The following is a 20,402-nucleotide window of genomic DNA, read 5'->3' on the forward strand; positions in this document are numbered from 1 at the left end:
TTTGGCTGAAACGCCCCTAAGACAAATGAGAGAACAATGGCATTAAATTATGAACATTTAATACAGTATTCCACAGTACATCAGTTGTGTTGAAAAAGCTGAATCTGTTGGAAAGTTGTGCTAAGAGACGTTTATTTTAAATCACCCATCATGACATTTATGTACATAAACGGAGCATGTTTATTTGAATCATTTTTAAGAATTGTAATATTGGAGCAGTTTGTCGTCGGTCGGTTTCAGAATCTTTTTCTCTACCATGTTGACCACCCAGCCTGGCGAGAGGCCAAAGAAGATCTGTCTGGGGTCCTTCCTCATAAAGAGCATGTGGAACAACTCGTCTTTGGAAATGTCCGGTAAAATGTAGCCATACTTCTGGGCCAAGGCTATCCGTGCTTTTTGAACCTTCTCTGGGTCTGCCAGGTAACCACGGTTGGCAGCATCTGTGTAGTACGGGACCATGTCCTCCCCAGGTAACATTCTCTTTGGAATGGGCTGTCCACTTAAGAAGAACGGCACAGGCTTACACAGGACCGCTACAGACAGAACAAAGCACAGAGTTACTACCCCTCCAAGTGTAAAGTGTAAGTGGCGTCATAGCAAGATGATTAAAGTTTTGGCTTAATGTGTTTCTATGGAGTAACACTTTACAATAAGGTTCTACACTGCTCAAAAAAATAAAGGGAACACTTAAACAACACAATATAACTCCAAGTCAATCACACTTCTGTGAAATCAAACTGTCCACTTAGGAAGCAACACTGATTGACAATAAATTTCACATGCTGTTGTGCAAATGGAATAGACAAAAGGTGGAAATTATAGGCAATTAGCAAGACACCCCCAAAAAAGGAGTGATTCTGCAGGTGGTGACCACAGACCACTTCTCAGTTCCTATGCTTCCTGGCTGATGTTTTGGTCACTTTTGAATGCTGGCGGTGCTCTCACTCTAGTGGTAGCATGAGACGGAGTCTACAACCCACACAAGTGGCTCAGGTAGTGCAGTTCATCCAGGATGGCACATCAATGCGAGCTGTGGCAAAAAGGTTTGCTGTGTCTGTCAGCGTAGTGTCCAGAGCATGGAGGCGCTACCAGGAGACAGGCCAGTACATCAGGAGACGTGGAGGAGGCCGTAGGAGGGCAACAACCCAGCAGCAGGACCGCTACCTCCGCCTTTGTGCAAGGAGGTGCACTGCCAGAGCCCTGCAAAATGACCTCCAGCAGGCCACAAATGTGCATGTGTCAGCATATGGTCTCACAAGGGCTCTGAGGATCTCATCTCGGTACCTAATGGCAGTCAGGCTACCTCTGGCGAGCACATGGAGGGCTGTGCGGCCCCACAAAGAAATGCCACCCCACACCATGACTGACCCATCGCCAAACCGGTCATGCTGGAGGATGTTGCAGGCAGCAGAACGTTCTCCACGGCGTCTCCAGACTCTGTCACGTCTGTCACATGTGCTCATGTGCTCAGTGTGAACCTGCTTTCATCTGTGAAGAGCACAGGGCGCCAGTGGCGAATTTGCCAATCTTGGTGTTCTCTGGCAAATGCCAAACGTCCTGCACGGTGTTGGGCTGTAAGCACAACCCCCACCTGTGGACGTCGGGCCCTCATACCACCCTCATGGAGTCTGTTTCTGACCGTTTGAGCAGACACATGCACATTTGTGGCCTGCTGGAGGTCATTTTGCAGGGCGCTGGCAGTGCACCTCCTTGCACAAAGGCGGAGGTAGCGGTCCTGCTGCTGGGTTGTTGCCCTCCTACGGCCTCCTCCACGTCTCCTGATGTACTGGCCTGTCTCCTGGTAGCGCCTCCATGCTCTGGACACTACGCTGACAGACACAGCAAACCTTTTTGCCACAGCTCGCATTGATGTGCCATCCTGGATGAACTGCACTACCTGAGCCACTTGTGTGGGTTGTACTCCGTCTCATGCTACCACTAGAGTGAGAGCACCGCCAGCATTCAAAAGTGACCAAAACATCAGCCAGGAAGCATAGGAACTGAGAAGTGGTCTGTGGTCACCACCTGCAGAATCACTCCTTTTTTGGGGGTGTCTTGCTAATTGCCTATAATTTCCACCTTTTGTCTATTCCATTTGCACAACAGCATGTGAAATTTATTGTCAATCAGTGTTGCTTCCTAAGTGGACAGTTTGATTTCACAGAAGTGTGATTGACTTGGAGTTACATTGTGTTGTTTAAGTGTTCCCTTTATTTTTTTGAGCAGTGTATTTGTAAAGGGTTTATAAAGGACTTATTACTACGTAAATGCATTATAAATCATTAATAAATAAGTTATAAGAAAACAAAATATCTCCAGCTATTAACCATTTATAAATGCACTTATCAAATGCGTTGCATAATCATGCAACCTTATTTTCAACGGTTGCAAAGTTAACAATAGTTATTTTCTCACTTTTGGGTATGATGCATTCTTGGGTATGATGCATTCTATATATTCATACTTGATCAGCTTTAATATTGCGGATAGATTGTGGCTTCCATCAATGTAATTGTCAGCATCATTTCCAACCCCCATATATATATATATTTTTTTGTCAATATATATAAATTATATATTTTTCTTTAAAATATATTTTCCCCTAAACCCCAATGATGTGTCCCGCCCCATGTTTGAAACCCTGATGACGCAAATATATTTTGGGGTAGCCTAATGGTTAGAGCGTTGGGCCAGTAACCGAAAGGTTGCTGGGTCGAATCTCAGAGCTGACAATGTAAAAATCTGTCGTTCTGCCCCTGAACAAAGCAGTTAACCCACTGTCAATTAAGGCAGCCCCCGTACTTTATATAAAAAAATACAATTGGTACACTTATTTATTCCAGGAATGAAGGCTTCATCTCAAGATCACAAGTCACATTATTGGTGCAGTTTGCTGGTTTCTGAAAAACTTCCCCAACTTTGGAAGATCTGTGAAACGCGCTTAAAATAAACGACCTGGAATGTGCACAAAATGTTGTGTTGGCACTGACATTATGTGACAGTGCGTCGTGAAGAATCATGATGGACGTGGCTATGAGAAAGGCGCGAAGGCCAGACCAAAGAGATTGCGCAAAATAAACATTGTTCACAAGATACAAATGTTGACAGCGGAGAAAGGGTAAAATCTCTATGCAATTTCTTTCAGTTTTGAATACAGAAGCTCTCCTGGATGATTTAGCATGCTGCCAGCTAGCTAATGTTTGCTAGCACATCTGTCCTGCCTACATAGCTAGGAAACGTTAGCTAGCCCGCTAGCTAGCAGTAGATAAAACATAAAATGTATTTTTGAATATAGACATTCTGCTTGACGATTTAACACAAGATACTCTTTGGCATGATATAGCTAACTAAATAAGTAGATCACGTTTGCTGGCTAGCTAGCTCGAAAAAGACACCCCGTTTTAAGATTTAACTTGCTAGCTAGCTAGTGTATTAGCAAAAAATTTGATAACTACCTAGCTAAGCCCTTTCATCAGTGTTAGCTAACTATTAGTGTTGGCAAGTAATGTTAAACACTAGCTATTATTATTAATATTATTAGCTAGCAGTGGATAACATAACTAGCTAAGCCTAAATGGTAGAAATTATGATAATGATGATAGTAGAGTAATGTAGCTAGCTAGTGTCTATGCTAAATTGCCATAAATTCCTCTCCCTAACATTCCCAACTTGCGGCCCCCCAAGTTCTGAACAAAAAACATATATATATATATATTTTTTTCTCCCATTGTTGGACATAAGACTAAAACACCAGGAAATAAGCTCCAAGTGATTTTATTGTCAAAAATATGTTCCCAAGTATTCCCACGCATAATAGAGAGACACGTGATCGTATACAAATGTAAGCAAGGTTAGAAATTATTATGTTCCAGTCAAACATATCAGTTTGGGCTTCTTGCGGTCAATTTGCAGTTTACAAATGACTTGGAATTATGTTCTGGCCCCCCGACCATCCGCTCAGCAAAAACATTTGCCCGCGGCTGAATCTAGTTGATGATCCCTGCCATAAGGTGTCAGACTCCAGGATGGGAAAATGCTTAACAAGAAAGAAACAGAAGGGGACTGTGTTGTATTTTAAATAGTTCGTCTGTTATACATTCCTATTCTGACTTGTAAATGTTAAAAAGGGGAGAAAAAGACACCCCCTGTTTATCTGAATTAGATAGGCTACTCACTATACCAATGACAGGCTACAGATTTGAGTCCCCCCAATGTATCCTTCTATTAAATGAAATTTTGTTCTTACTATGTATTGCATGTTTGAGGAGGTTATATACTGTTATAAAATGTTTGTATCTTGACATTAATAAATAGCCAGAAGGTTTCTACTTTCTTTTAAGGTATATTTTTTGGAATATATAAATATTGGTAGGCCTAGCTCATTAATAAATGGTCAGTAGAGTTCCACTTTCTTTAAAAGGTTCTAGATCTGTTATTCTCATTGAAAGCAATAAGTGGTAGATCTGTTCTATGTGCGCTATTTCTATGCTTCCTGTTTTGAAGTTTTGTTTTTACCTTCAATTTTGTACACCAGCTTCACACAGCTAAAAATACAATATTCTGGGTTATGGGAAAATCATTTTACAGCGGTTTAGATGGTTCAATGATTGTCTACACAATGACTGCGTGTATTGTCACAAAACTGAAATTAGGCAACCAGGAAATGGCAGAGCGATTTCTGCGACGTTTAAAGGAATCTTTTCAGCAGTTATAAATATTGTTAACTAATTTGTTAATGGTCAGTGGATTGACACTTTAAAATAAGGTATCAGTTGAGCAGTTATAAATGTTCATAGATCTGTTACTTAAAATAAGGTATACTTTTAGCAGTTATGCATGTGGGTAAATCATTTATAGGTTTGAGAGTTCACTCAGAGTTTAGACATACTTATAGGACAGTATTGGGTACTCATCACCACATACATGAGAGAAGATAGCACATAGTTAAGCATGTTCAGTCAATGAATGGTGGGTATGAAGACCAAAACAGTCCATGTTGTGAGAGGATATATCTTCGACTGTTACACAGACCAAAGGTATTAGGGTTACCATTTCACACCAGAGCGTTCACCATACTTGGACTATCACAGAGAAGTGGTAAGTGTGTGTTGATATAATCTGGTAAGGGGTAATCATTTAATTATGTCCTGGATGTAAATTTGTCCAGAGCATCAGGGTTTCAAACATGGGCCAAGACACATCATGAAAACAAAGCTCTTCTGTTCCTGGGACAGAGCACCAATGCATCACACCCAAAAGTGAGAAAATCACTATTGTTCAACTATGCAACTATTGACAATAAGGTTGCATAAGGGTTCATCAATATAAGCATTTGTAAGTGCATTTATAAAATGGTTAATAACTGGAGGTAAATATTGTCTCACTATTTGGCAAACACTGACCAGTTATTGCACTATTTTGACCAATGCGATATAACCGTTTATTAATGGTTTAATGCATTTTCAAATGATTAAATAACATAATTATAACCCCTTTATAAACACTTTACAAATGGAACCTTATTGTAAAGTGTTACCCACTACGACATTACCATCAATACTACTCACCGAGACTTCTGGGGTCATAGAAACCTGTAGTGACGATCCCTCCGTTTCTCTCAATGGCAGCAATGGCCTCCTCAGACGCCATCTGAACTTCTATGTTGACTTTCGCTGCAAAGATACCAGCACCCTGATAACACACACAATTGGATGCAAGAATAGAGAAAATAGATTTTCCATCAATACAGAACGGGGAAAAAACTGCCTCTGGTCTAGCATAATCACACTACAATCTAATTAGCTAAATACTGCCCCCTACTGGCAAAATATATGTGCACTAAATAACAGATCTTCCTTGCTTTACATAAACATAAGTAATCAACTGCCTTGGTGGGATCGTGCTTCATCCCCAAGCTTCCGTAACAATGAATTCACACTCAAATCAAGCGGAGACACAGTCATGACAGCTCATAGGTGTAAATGTAGCCAATGTAAATACCTCGCCAACAAGCTGAACACCATAGTCCCTCTTCTGGGGCTGGATGGTCACTCCCCTGCCGTTGACCAGCTGTGTCAGGTCAATGGGCTGAGTGGGGTCAATCCGGCCCAGGTCAATCAGATACTGCAGCCTGTTCAGGGTCAGTGGCTGGTACTGAGCCCGCCGACTAGGAAGAAAAGCAAATTTGTGAGCATAATCTCCTGTCCCTAAACAAACGGCTATAACGTATAGAAAATGTGATTGACATCAAGGCAATAACAACTACAGTACAGAGATACAGTATGAAAAGCTACAAAGCCTTACTTTGTTGCTTCTCAGACTGCATCTCTGTATTGTAACATTATGCCCGTATGACAAACATGGCGTGTTCAACAATGCACATGGGACAACAATGTATTAACCTGTGTCCCTCATTGTAGCCGTATTTGGGGATGGCTAGATAGAAGGGAGTCTGACCCCCCTCGAACCCCAGGCGAGGTCGGTTGCCTCGCTGCCTCTCCCCTTTGTGACCCCGGCCACTTCTGTTTCCTCCATGTTGGCCTCTGCCTCGCTTCTTCTCCTACAAAATGATAGATGAGACAGAATTTGATTCACATTATCAGTGTTTGTGCTATTCTTTCTCCACTATTAATGTTTCAGAATATATTACATGTGTAACAATTGACATATTACATAGTAATCAAAAGTAAATTATTTGTCAGTGTCACAATTAATTCATGCAATGATTTAGCTACAGATTGGTTATATCACATTATCTGGTATACAAAGATTTTTATGACCATTATTTGGCGGTACCATGGCCTTGTTTCCCAGTTGTGATGTAACTTAAGGATTACAATGATTGTTCCAGATAAAAAGTTGTCTCTTAAATAACGATGTAAGTGTTTTCCCCAAACAAGCACACGGAGAGAACGTTTGCTAAGTCTGTAGTTGTCACGATCGCCATAAGGAGTGGACCAAGATGCAGCGTGGTATGTTTCCATCCTTCATTTTGGAATAGAAAACTCAAAGGGAAAAAACAATAAAGTGAACAAACGAAACGTGAAGCTCAAAATAGTGCTCACGGGCAACTATACCTAGACAAGATCCCACAAAGCAAAATGGGGAAATGGCTACCTAAATATGATCCCCAATCAGAGACAACGATAAACAGCTGCCTCTGATTGAGAACCATACCAGGCCAACATAGACATATAATTCCCCTAGATAACCCACCCTTAATCACACCCCGACCTAACCAACATAGAGAATAAAAAGCTCTCTATGGTCAGGGCGTGACAGTAGTTAGACCATGTGTTGCTACCGATAGGATCAAAAGAAAAGCAGTGCTGCTCTCGGATGAGCTTTCACTATTCAAATCTTTCCATAGCATTATAATTACTCCACAATATTGACGACGGATTAGTTCCTAGAGTGATATTACCACCAATGGCTGCAAAAATTGAGGCGGCTTATTCTAAATGCTTACCCTATATTAATGAACTAAATTAAGATTTGGCACATTTGGCATGTTGTTATACATCGTTAAATATATTTAGCCAAAATGTACAAACAGTATAATAGAAGTCATTTGAAAGAACATAACATTTATTTTAATGTGATCGAAATGTACAGTGCATTCGCAAAGTATTCAGACCCCTTTACTTTTCCCACATTTTGTTACGTTACAGCCTTATTCTAAAATGTATTAAATTGTTGTTTCCCTCATCAATCTACACACAATACCCCATAATGGGGCCTCCCGAGAGACACAGCGGTCTAAGGTACTGCATCGCAGTGCTTGAGGCATCACTACAGCCCCAGGTTCGATTGCAAGCTGTGTCATAGCCAGCCGTGAGCGGGAGATCCTTGAGGCGGCGCAAAATTGGCCCAGCATCATCTGGGGTAGGGGAGGGTTTGGCCGGCCAGGATTTCCTTGTCCCATCGCACTCTAGTGACTGCTTGTGGCGGGCCGGCCACCTGCAAGCTGACTACGGTCGCCAGTTGTCCTCTGACACATTGGTGCAGCTGGCTTCCGGGTTAAGCGAGCAGTGTGTCAAGAAGTAGTGCGGCTTGGCAGGGTTGTGTTTCGGAGGATCGGTGGATACATCTCATTATTGTAACATGTTTTTATATTCGATGACGTCAACAGCTGGTATTCAACGGAGAGAGATGATATGACATATTTAGTGCATTGAACTCAAAATGTTATATAACCTGACAAAATGTAATTTAAATATAAAACAAATACAGTGTAGTGATATGAATATCTGGTTAACTAGTGGAACCAGTAAGCTAGGTAGCTAGTAAGGAAACCTGAGCTTCGAGAAAGAACTGGACTACCCTAAAATGAGGTAGTTGTTGATCAATATGATGAACCCGTATTCACATTTACGAAACTGATGATATAAAAATGGGATGAACGTACAAATCACAATCGACGTATTACTCAAGAGTAATTTAGCTAACTCTTACTTAACGTTATCATTTGATTTAGAAAGAATAGAACAACATCAATTTTAAGTCCATGTAGCTATATACCTGAGCACAGTGTTTTCAAAACGTTCAGTACTTTCATGACATTCCCTTGACCTCCTTGTCTCTCTAAATGCCAGGGGTTTACAAAACATAACTAAAAGAAAAGCACCGTTTTCAAAACAAGTATACAAATGCATGGCTTATAATATCTGGAGACTTCAATGAAACACCTGATAACTCTTTAGATAGATTTCCACCTAGAATAGCTCAGAGATCTCAGAATAGTGACATTATCACCTCATTTTGCAGTAAACTGACAGTGGTTGATACATGGCGTTTCTTTAACACAAACTTAAACAAATACACCTGGTGTAATAGGTCAATGATGGTCAGATCCAGAATTGATCTGTTTCTCATTTATCCCACACTTTTACAGTATGTACAAGAAGTAAGTCATAAACATGCTCCTTTGACTGATCATACAATTATTTTATTGACGTTAGAATGTTCTGAAAAATCCAGTGGCATTCGAGGATACTGGAAACGTAACAATTCACTCCTAAAGGATCCAGTCTTCAACAAGAACATAAAGAACTTGATCATAGACTTGTTTAATTCAAATGATTTAGAATCAAAGCATGGAAGTGGGAAATATTTAAATTCAAAGTAAGATCTATCGCCATTACACGCAGTAAGGAACTAAAGAAGCAAACATTTTTGAAAGAAGATGAGCTTACGAATAAATGGAATGTTCTTTTAGAAAAGGATACCCTTTCAGCAGAGGAAGAATGAGATTTGAATACAGTGTCTCGGTATTCAAATCTCTGGAATAGAACTAGATCAAATGTACATGGATTTAGCTAAAGGGCCCTTTATTAGATCTAGAGCAAAATGAGTTGAGGAGGGTGAGAAAAATACAAACTATTTTTTTGCTCTTGAAAAAAGGAACTATAAGAGAAAATCTCTTTCTGCCATAAATATTGACAAAGCCTTGTGTAAAGACCCGAAGATCATCTCTAGCTTTGTGTGATCTTTCTATGAACATCTGCATCAATCTAATTTTAACGGGATTGAATGTAAACATTTTATAAAACACGTCCATGGTCATGTTCCAATGATTTCTGATGAGTTCAAGTCCATATGGGAAGATGAGTTTTCTATTGTAGAGATTAGAGATGCTCTTAAATCTATGAAGAAGGGCAAAGCACCTGGAACAGATGGTCTTTCTGTGGAATTCTATTTACACTTTTGGGAACATTTAGAGGGACCAGTATTCAACGTGTTACAAGAATGCCTAGCCAAGGGTGAGATGATAAGCGCCATGAAACATGGGGTTATTTCTTTAATACCGAAACCTGATCAAGATCCCCTTTTCATAGATAATTGGAGACCTATTACATTATTAAATATAGATTATAAATTGATAACTTTGGCATATGCTAATAGACTTTAAAAAAACACCTTGTTAATGAAACCCAAACTGGTTTCATGAAAGGTCACCACATCAGCTGTAACATTAGGTTCGTTTTAGACTTGATTGATTAAGCTGATTCAATTGAATCAGAGGCTATTATTCTATTCCTCGACTTTTGTAAGCATTTGATACAATTTAACACAAATTCCTAAGACATTCGATGTACACTATTGGTTTCGGAACTAGCTTTGTCTCTGTTATTAATACATTTTATAAAGATATGAATAGTTCTATTATGATTAATCGGAACACATCTAAAATATTTAATATTCACCCTAGTGTACGCCAGGTTTGCCCTATTTCAGCTTTCTTATTCCTTTTAGTTGTAGAAGTACTATCTATTAGCATTTTTTTTTTTTAAATGAATTAAAAGGTATTTCAATATTTGGAAAATACATTTAAATATCTCAATTAGCAGACGATACGGCTATTTCTAAAAGACAAGGAACAAGGATGCACTTAATATTATCAAATCGTTCTCTTCTGCTTCTGGTCTGGAACTTAACTTAAATAAATGTGAAATATTATCCATACATAACTCAAATTACCAATCTGTTGAGAATATTCCAGTGAAAGATAATGTGAAATATTTAGGGTTGCACATAGCAAAAAAAAAACACATTGTCCGTCAACATCTCAATTTCTCTCAGAGATGAAAGAAAACAAAATCCATCTTTAACAACTGGCCCCAGCGTGACCTCTCTATTATTGGAAGGTTTTTAATTGTCCAAAGCAGAGGGTCTGTCACGTTTTGTCTACCATGCTCAATCCCTATTTGAAGTGGATCAAACCAGCAAGGATATCAACAAAACTTTCCTAGACTTTATACGGAAAAATAAACAATGCAAACTTAAGAAGTCTGTAATATCAAACCAAAGAGCTGATGGTGGGCTTGAAGTACTAGATTTGATTGATATCAACAATATCTTTAAAGTAAACTGGATAAAAAAGATGTATGCTTAGCTCTGAATCTATATGGCACTTCATTCCCTGTCATATTTTTATGAAATTGGGTGGTCTTACATTTTTGTGGAAATGCAACTATTCTCCAGCAAAATTACCCATCAAACTCTCCAAATGTCATGAAAAATACATTTTAGCCTGGAAAATAAGTTACGTCCACAACTTCTCCCCACACAAGGCACTTCTGTGAAACAACAAAGATACTGTTGTTAAAAACAAGTATTTCTTCTTCCCTAAGTGGTTTGAAATAAATATTATATTTGTGCTTGATTTATTTGATAAAAAAGGAATTATTCTCTCATAGAAAGTTCTTAGAAACATAACTTCCAAATACATACATTTTATTCTATATGTAAAGCAATACTTTCAGGACTTAATGAAATCTAATTTGTGTTTAGGAGAACATGTCAAGATAGATGCACAACTTACAGTGCAGCAGCTTGATGAATCCACAGACGTGTCTAACCATGCAATTCTAATGGTCGATGTCAGACACGTCTGGGATAATAACTTCGAGGAGCGGGTCCTTTTTAATGCTGATTTGCCCCCACCACCACAGAGGCTGTCTTTAACACAATGGATATGTACCTGGGCTCCGTGGGACTTGCCTGGGGTGGGTGCGTCGGTGTGACCACTGATTGGGAAGCTGCCATGACGGGAAAGCACTCCGGAGTATTAAAGCGGATCCTGGAGAGAGCTCCAAGTGCAACCACTGCTTCCTACACAGGAAGGCATTGGCAGCAAAGGACATTGTGCCTGAGCTCCACACCACTCTCCAGAATGTGATCAAGTGTGTCAACTATATCAAAAAGAGTTTGACAAAAAGCAGGTGTTTCCAGGCCTTCTGTAGGGATATGGGGAGCGAGCGCCAACAGGTGCTTAATCATGCAGAGGTCCGCTGGCTTTCCAGGGGTAACGCGTTGGGTCGCTTTTATGAGCTTCGAACATTTCGATTGAGAGGAATGGGTCGCGCAAGTTGCTTAGCTGGCGGATATTTTTGATCATCTGAATTCGCTCAATGTGTCAATGCAAGGGAGGGAGGGGGCACAATCGATTTGAACAAAGGGACAACATGGATTTGCAGTTTGGGCAAGTTTCTAATGGGAGGATTGACATGTTTCCCAATGCTGATTTTGAGATTCAGAATCTGATCAACATACCACATTGCGATACACTGAAAAAAAACTTAAACAGCATCATGTCAAGCTGCAGGGAAAGTTTTGCGACTAATTCCCGGAGGAGAGTGACTACTTCCCGGTGGAGAACAGGACACTAGACGACAGGACACCGGCCTCCTTTCGAGTGGAGATGGGAAGCGTCACATTGCCAAGCAACGAAAAGGATCTGCTGGTGGAGCTGTCATTTGATCGCGGACACAGCCACAGTTCTGGTGCAGAGTAATGGGAGATTATTCTGCTCTCGCCTGTAGTGAATCATGCTACCGTTCAGCACTGCTTATCTGTGTGAAAGTGGCTTCTCTGCTATGGCCGTGCTGAAAACTAAAAGCAGAAACAGACTGGACAGCCAGCAAGACCTCCGAGTTGATCTGTCAACCATCACCCCAGACTTCAATAAACTTATCTGAAGAAACCCCCAGCTTTCCCACTGATAGGCCACACACACACAATAAATAGGTTGATGAGTTATTGTTCACTATGTACATTTTTTATTGTTCATTAATTCTGACATTTATATTACATTTTATTGAACTGGTTAAAAACGTACACCTTTAAAAAAAAACTTTTCACGGTTGTGAAACTATTCACATGGTAATTGATGATTACAAATTCCTAATGATTGTTGTTTTTTCTATTTTAAGCACTGATATGTGTTACTGTTCATTAACATTATTGGACTGGTTTTAATGTCATGTTCTGAGTCTGATCATTTATTACACTCCACCGGTGAACTGGTCGCCTAATTAAATGGCTTATTCTCTTGAACTGATAATACATGTTGTTTTCTCAGTTAATCCAGGCTGCATCACATCCGGCCGTGATTGGGAGTCCCATAGGGCGGCGCACAATTGGCCCAGCGTGGTCCAGGTTTGGCCGGGGTAGGCCGTCATTGTAAATAAGAATTTGTTCTTAACTGACTTGCCTAGTTTAAATAAAGGTTACATTTAAATAATTTTGAAAAATATTTGAATGACTTTCTTTAATACCATAATAGTAGACTGTGAGACAGTCTATTTTGCAAGTAAAGCCTGCCCAAGAAGGCAGCTGCAATACAACATTACAAAATGTAATAATCAGCAGTCCATAATATTGGGTCGCGACGAAATTGTCATTGTCAAATTTGGGTCCCCAAGCAAAACCATTTGAGAACCACTGACTTAGAGGACATATGACTTTTCTGTGATAAAGAAGGGGAAACTATTATACACTTTTTATATGAGTGTGACTCTGTGAAGTTATTTTAACTATTTAAGAGTTAAGAATTTACATGTTTTATTTTATTAATAAGACCCATCTATTCAAATGAAAACAGAACTTCTGAATTAGTCGTTAGTCGCTAATTTCATTCTCTCTGGTAAATTTTATATAGACAAAAACAAATATTTTAAATCTGTCCCCAAATGCAATATATATTTCTACTTCAAATTCTCTCTGGTAAATTTTATATAGACAAAAACAAATATTTTAAATCTGTCCCCAAATGCAATATATAGTGCAGGGATGTCACATCTCCTATTTTATACCAGTAAGTTACACTCGTAACAACTCAAGCATTAGGAAACATCTATTTGATCAAATAAACCTCACGTAGCAAATAAGCCATTATTTGTTGTTGTTGACCAAATTCGACAGCAAGAACTCCTTGCTTGGTGGGCGAATAAACGCCACCTGTTAGAGGGAGACAGATTTTACGCCGGAGTTGGGCCCTCTTTTCCTCTTCCTCTCTGGCTATTCTAGCCATGATAGCTAGCTTACTAGCTTTTCAGCAACTTTTGGGCTAGCTAATACACGCATACTTACAGCTTTCTTTGTCCCCGGTTCCGCTCGCAAGTTTGCTAATGTAATACGAGGCAAATTCTGCAAAATATCTAATGCCTTCCCACCAGTTTTTTTGGTAAAAGACATTGTTCTCTCCACATGCCAGTGTTACCCAAGGACAAAATCAGGAACCATGGATGTGGCTCACGTGACGTGACATAATTCACATGCCGGAAGCGGAAGTACCATTGTTTCACAGATTTTTGGAACATCTAGATTTCCTACAGCTTGATTGGATTATAATATTGTCCTATTTACCAGTTAAAGAATGTGTGCTGCGCTCGCTCTCTGCCAAACTGATGCCCGCGACTACGTAAACAAACTGTACCCACATAACTATCGCAAATCATTCCCATCCAAGCATACATCGTCAATTCTGTTGTTGAATGCCAACTACGTACGTTGTATGCAGTGGCGGTTCTAGCTTGTATGGCTCCCTGGGCGAACCCCCCTTCAGCGCCCGTCGCACTAACAGACATTTGTAACACAAAAAATAATCATAACATTTAAAACTATATAAATATAAATATATATATAAAAATAAGACTCATAAATATCAAAAAGACGTAACAAAGACAAATCGAAACAAATTTGTGTTGATTTGGCACTCGAGCATCAATACATTACCCATCCCCCAACACTGAAAACCAAGAGTCAAGACTAAACCAATTCACCTTGGTGGTGTACAGTACTGTACAAAGTTAGAGGTGCACTATTTGATAGATTCCCCCACTCTCCCTACCTCGGGCTTCCAGTGGGGAGACCTGAGGTCAACCTACCCCCACCACCTTCCCCATCTCGTACTTCTGAGTGGGAGACCTTCCCAGGCAGTAGCCTGCCTAGCTCACAAACTAGAATCAGGGCGCCCACTCCGACAAGGTTAATTGACCCACAGTCCCACATGGTGACATGATATCATTGACGTAACGTGCAAATGAGCGATAGAAAACCGATCACGCAAATGTCACCATTCCGATTTTTCTTTTGTCGGCGCCCCGTGCCGCCCCTGGGCGTCTGCCCATGTTGCCTAAACCTAAATCCGCCACTGGTTGTATGTGCGGTATTAATATGTCATTGCCGTTGCCTGCTATTGTACCTGCCGCTCGGAAAGCTACTGCAGCGGTGAGTGAGGGATGTTCGGCAGCGAGCATTGAAGACAACATGCATGTTGTTGCAGACAATAACTTGCTCTCACATTATTGTCTCACATACGTCTGTATTCCCAGTAAATGCCCCCCTAGTGGGCTGCTAGTATCAGTTGTTTTAGTGTAGGGCTGTAACAAAAGCCTGCAGTAGCTTGCAGGTGGAGGGTTGAACACCCCAAACCTAGACCTACCAGCCATTGACATTGACGCGTTGTCAATAAAGCTAACCACATTGTGCATTTCTGTATTTCTTTTGCATTACAGGTGATATTTCTTCATGGCCTGGGTGACACTGGGTATGTGCAGTACAGCTCATTAATTTCATCCCTCATTTTACTCCTACCACTCACAATTGACTCAAGAGTTATCTGTCATATTATTTCCATTTACTGTAGTCTTAAGCTCATAAGATGTCTTGCTTTTGTTCATAGCAATGTCTGGGCAGAGGCCTTTGCTGGGATCCAGACACCACATGTGAAAAACATGTGTCCTCACGCGTGAGTACCTCTGTGGACATGCACAGCTCCTGTATTTGGAGATTGTTGATGATCGTGATTATTGATTACAGTTTGTTAATACAGTTGAAGTCGGAAGTTTACATACACTTAGGCTGGAGTCATTAAAACTTGTTTTTCAACCACTCCACAAATTTATTGTAAACAAACTATAGTTTTGGTAAGTCGGTTAGGACATCTACTTTGTGCATGACACAAGTCGTTTTTCCAACAATTGTTTACAGACAGATTATTTCACTTATAATTCACTGTATCACAATTCCAGTGGGTCAGAAAAATTCCATGGCTTTAGAAGCTTCTGATAGGCTAATTGACATAATTTGAGTCAATTGGAGGTGTACCCATGGTTGTATTTCAAGGCCTACCTTCAAACTCAGTGCATCTTTGCTTGACATCATGGGAAAATCCAAAGAAATCAGCCAAGACCTCAGAAAAAAATTGTAGACCTTCACAAGTCTGCTTCATCCTTGGGAGCAATTTCCAAATGCCTGAAGGTACCTCATTCATCTGTACAAACAATAGTACGCAAGTATAAACACCATGGGACCACGCAGTCGTCATGCTGCTCAGGAAGGAGACGCGTTCTGTCTCCTAGAGATGAACGTACTTTGGTGGGAAAAGTGCAAATCAATCCCAGAACAACAGCAAAGGACCTATTGAAGATGCTGGAGGAAACAGGTACAAAAGTATCTATATCCACAGTAAAACGAGTCCTATATCGACATAACCTGAAAGGCCGTTCAGCAAGGAAGAAGCCACTGCTCCAAAACCGCCATAACAAAGCCAGACTATGGTTTGCAACAGCACATGGGGACAAAGATCTTACTTTTTGGAGAAATGTCCTCTGGTCTGATGAAACAAAAATAGAACTGTTTGGCCATAATGACCATCGATATGTTTGGAGGAAAAAGGGGGAGGCTTGCAAGCCGATGGACACCATCCCAACCATGAAGTATGTGGGTGGCAGCATCATGTTGTGGTCGTGCTTTGCTGCAGGAGGGACTGGTGCAATTCACAAAATAGATGGCATCATGAGGAAGGGAAATTATGTGGATATATTGAAGCAACATCTCAAGACATCAGTCAGGAAGTTAAAGCTTGGTCGCAAATGGGTCTTCCAAATGGACAATGACCCCAAGCATACTTCCAAAGTTGTGGCAAAATGGCTTAAGAACAACAAAGTCAAGGTATTGGAGTGGCCATCACAAAGCCCTGACCTCAATCCTATAGAAAATTTGTAGGCAGAACTGAAAAAGTGTGTGCGAGCAAAGAGGCCTTAAAAACCTGACTCAGTTACACCAGCTCTGTCAGGAGGAATGGTCCAAAATTCACCCAACTTATTGTGGGAGTTAAACAATTTAAAGACAATGCTACCAAATACTAATTGAGTGTATGTTAACTTCTGACCCACTGGGAATGTGATGAAAGAAATAAAAGCTGAAATAAATCATTCTCCCCAAGTGGTGATCCTAACTGATCTTAGACAGATAATTTTTACTTGGATTAAATGTCAGGAATTGTGAAAAACTGAGTTTAAATGTATTTAGCTAAGGTGTATGTAAACTTCCGACTTCAACTGTATATGCATTTATTAAACAGTGAAACTATTTTCTTTTCTTTTAATTTTTCAGTCCAATCAAGCCTGTTACATTAAACGTGGGCATATCCAAGCCTTCCTGGTAAGAAGTCAAGTTTATTTAAATGTATAAAAAGAAGGCAATATCAAAGAACAGTAGCCAATTTGGGTTAATCACTTCCCTCTATGTTATAGGTTTGACATCATCAGATTGCAAACAGATGCAGAGGAAGACGAAGCTGGTATTAAACAGGCTTCAGAGAAAAGTGAGTCTACATGGTTTAGATGTAGCGTCACTAGGGCATACAGTATGGTAATGTTTTAAACTGTGTGAACCTGAGCTTGATTCTATTTGAGTTTGATTTCATTGAGTGCTGCCTGTCTTCTCAGTTAAAACGCTGATTGATCAAGAAGTGAAGAATGGAATAACATCCCACAGAATTGTTCTTGGTGGGTTTTCTCAGGTAGACTAGCCCATGACAACAAAAAAACTGTAAAACAACACTGAAGTGTACTAAACTCAGTGGTAAGACATAGCGATAGTAATGATTTGTGTGCTTTGGTGTATACAGGGTGGAGCGTTGTCTCTCTACACTGCTCTCACGACCCAACAGAAGCTGGGGGAAGTGGTTGCTCTCAGCTGCTGGCTCCCTCTACAGCACACCTTCCCTCATATACATAAGATCCATTCTATTGTTTTGGAATGTAAACAGTCTATTAGCTTGTTACTTTACCAAACCACACAAATCAACAATGGTCAAAGTAAATTCCCAGACATCGACAAAATCATTCTAGAGACTTTGCAAGTCATAGCTGATTTTAAATATAAGCCTAATGTTGTCCTTTCTCAGGCGTCGGCCAACTCTGCCAACAAGGAGATGCATGTCCTCCAGTGCCATGGCGAGGCGGACCCTCTGGTGCCCGTAATTTTGGATGTCTCACAATGGAGAAACTGAAGACCCTCTGTAACCTATCCAACATCACCTAAAATACTTATCCCAGAATGCCTCACAGTGCCTGCCCTGAGGTTAGTATGGTTTGTACAGCAGCTGTGTGAATTCTGTAATATGGTTGAACTTAGAAGATTGGCACTTTTTGAAGTCTTTAAACATGCATAATAGAGTTTATATGAAATTATTGTATTATATTTTGTGTAGTAATACTTTTCTCTCTTGCGTCCAACAGGAAATGATGGATATCAAGCAGTTTATTGAAAAACAGCTTCCTCCAATCTAAGGGTTAGACCTACACACCCACTGCCATTAGAGCTCATTGAAGGTGACTCCTGTGATGCTCCATAGACTCTCTGAACCACATATCTCACTCAATATAACCTGCTGCTAACTCTGACTGTCAGAAACATAGTCAGGGACAGGCCTTAGGGCTAGCTAGAGACAAGCCAAGGAGAGGGACACCATAACTTCAAACAATTGTATTCTCTGCTGGAGCCTGGTGGAATCTTTTAATATTTTAATCTGTTGCCAGATGCCAGTACTGTTGTCGGTGTAGCTATTTGCTATTGAAAAGCCATCTCTTCCAGGGAGTATTTTTTTGATTGTATGGTTTGAAAATATGAATCTTAATATGTTGATTTGTTATGGGGAAATAAAACCCTGATATAATGCAATAGTAAAAGAAGACGACAACATATTAATTATTGTGCTTTATTTGATTTGTAAGAATTGAAAGCCATTTTCTGTTAATTCAATACACAAATACAGTATATGAATGGTCACATACTATTTATTTCATACATGTATGTTCCTGTTTATGTTTTGACTGAGAAAGAAATAGGACTAAATTAGCATCACAGTATTCATATCACAGGCAAGATCTTTTTCAGGGTATCAGCTCACACTGTACGTAAAAAGTTACTATTCTTTGAGAAGAGCTGAAAGCACCACAATTTAATATCAAGTGTGTTCAACTGCTGCACCATTTTTGTGATATTTTATTCAAACTGCAGTACCAGTCAAAAGTTTGGACACACCTACTCATTCACCTACTAATTTTTCTTTATTTTTTTACTATTTTCTACATTGTAGAATAGTAGTGAAGACATCAAAACTATGAAATAGCACATATGGAATCATGTAGTAACCAAAAGTGTTAAACAAATCAAAATGTATTTTAGATTTTAGATTCTTCAAAGTAACCACCCTTTGCCTTGATGACAGCTTTGCACACTCTTGGCATTCTCTCAACCAGCTTCACCTGGATTGCTTATTCAACAGTCTTGAAGGAGTTACCACATGTGCTGAGCACTTGTTGGCTGCTTTTCCTTCACTCTGCGGTCCAACTCATCCCAAACCATCTCAATTGGGTTGAGGTCGGGTGATTGTGGAGGCCAGGTCATCTGATGCAGCACTCCATCACTTTCCTTCTTGCTCAATTAGCCCTGACACAGCCTGGAGGTGTATTTTTCGGTCATTGACCTGTTGAAAAACAATTTATAGTCCCACTAAGCCCAAACCAGATGGGATGGCGTATCGCTGCAGAATGCTGTGGTAGCCATGCTAGTTAAACGTTCCCTGAATTCTAAATAAATCACAGACAGTGTCACCAGCAAAGCACCCCCACACCACCTCCTCCATGCTTCACGGTGGGAACCACACATGCAGAGATCATCTGTTCCCCTACTCTACATCTTACAAAGACACAGCGTTTGGAACCAAAAATCTCAAATTTGGACTCATCAGACCAATGGACAGATTTCCACTGGTCTAATGTCCATTGCTTGTTTTTCTTGGCCCAAGCAAGTCTCTTCTTCTTATTGGTGTCCTTTAGTAGTGGTTTCTTTGTAGCAATTCCACCATGAATGCCCGATTCATGCAGTCTTCTGAACAGTTGATGTTGAGATGGGTCTGTTACTTGAACTCTGTGAAGCCTTTATTTGGGCTGCAATTTCTGAGGCTGGTAACTCTAATGAACTTATTCTATGCAGCAGAGATACCTCCGGGTCTTCCTTTCCTGTGGCGGTCCTCATGAGAGCCAGTTTCATCATAGCACTTGATGGTTTTGAGACAGCACTTGAAGAAACTTTCAAAGTTCTTTCGTATGTCTTAAAGTAATGATGGACTGTTGTTTCTCTTTGCTTATTTGAGCTGTTCTTGCCATAATATGGACTTGGTATTTTACCAAATAGGGCCATCTTCTGTATACCAACCCTACCTTGTCACAACACAACTGATTGTCTCAAACGCATTAAGTTAACTTTTAACAAGACACACCTGTTAATTGAAATGCATTCCAGGTGACTACCCCATGAAGCTGGTT

The 20,402-nt window shown here is 40.1% G+C and overlaps 1 protein-coding gene and 1 pseudogene across 1 annotated transcript; one reads left to right on the forward strand and one right to left on the reverse strand.

Annotated features, from left to right (window-relative positions):
• Positions 1-42: 42 nt before the first annotated feature.
• LOC120028112 (39S ribosomal protein L15, mitochondrial-like) lies at positions 43-14,049 on the reverse strand. The gene is made up of 5 exons (XM_038973293.1): positions 13,873-14,049; positions 6,402-6,559; positions 6,001-6,166; positions 5,568-5,691; positions 43-533 (listed from the first exon to the last, which is right to left on the reverse strand). The coding sequence occupies exons 1-5, from the start codon at positions 13,975-13,977 to the stop codon at positions 196-198; spliced, it is 891 nt and encodes a 296-aa protein (XP_038829221.1). The 5' UTR covers positions 13,978-14,049; the 3' UTR covers positions 43-195.
• An 894-nt stretch (positions 14,050-14,943) lies between these two features.
• LOC120028165 lies at positions 14,944-18,362 on the forward strand (annotated as a pseudogene).
• The last annotated feature ends 2,040 nt before the right edge of the window (positions 18,363-20,402 follow it).

The sequence above is a fragment of the Salvelinus namaycush genome, chromosome 33, assembly GCF_016432855.1.
Source record: "Salvelinus namaycush isolate Seneca chromosome 33, SaNama_1.0, whole genome shotgun sequence".
Lineage (NCBI taxonomy): Eukaryota > Metazoa > Chordata > Actinopteri > Salmoniformes > Salmonidae > Salvelinus > Salvelinus namaycush.

What these genes read in the sequence shown, in the direction of transcription:
- LOC120028112 (XM_038973293.1), bottom strand. Translation starts at nt 13,977, where the DNA reads ATGTCTTTTACCAAAAAAACTGGTGGGAAGGCATTAGATATTTTGCAG. An exon ending in GGCTACAATGAGGGACACAG is followed by an intron (nt 6,167 to 6,401) that starts GTTAATACATTG and finishes TTTTCTTCCTAG; the next exon opens with TCGGCGGGCTCAGTACCAGC. An exon ending in CTATGACCCCAGAAGTCTCG is followed by an intron (nt 534 to 5,567) that starts GTGAGTAGTATT and finishes TTCTGTCTGTAG; the next exon opens with CGGTCCTGTGTAAGCCTGTG.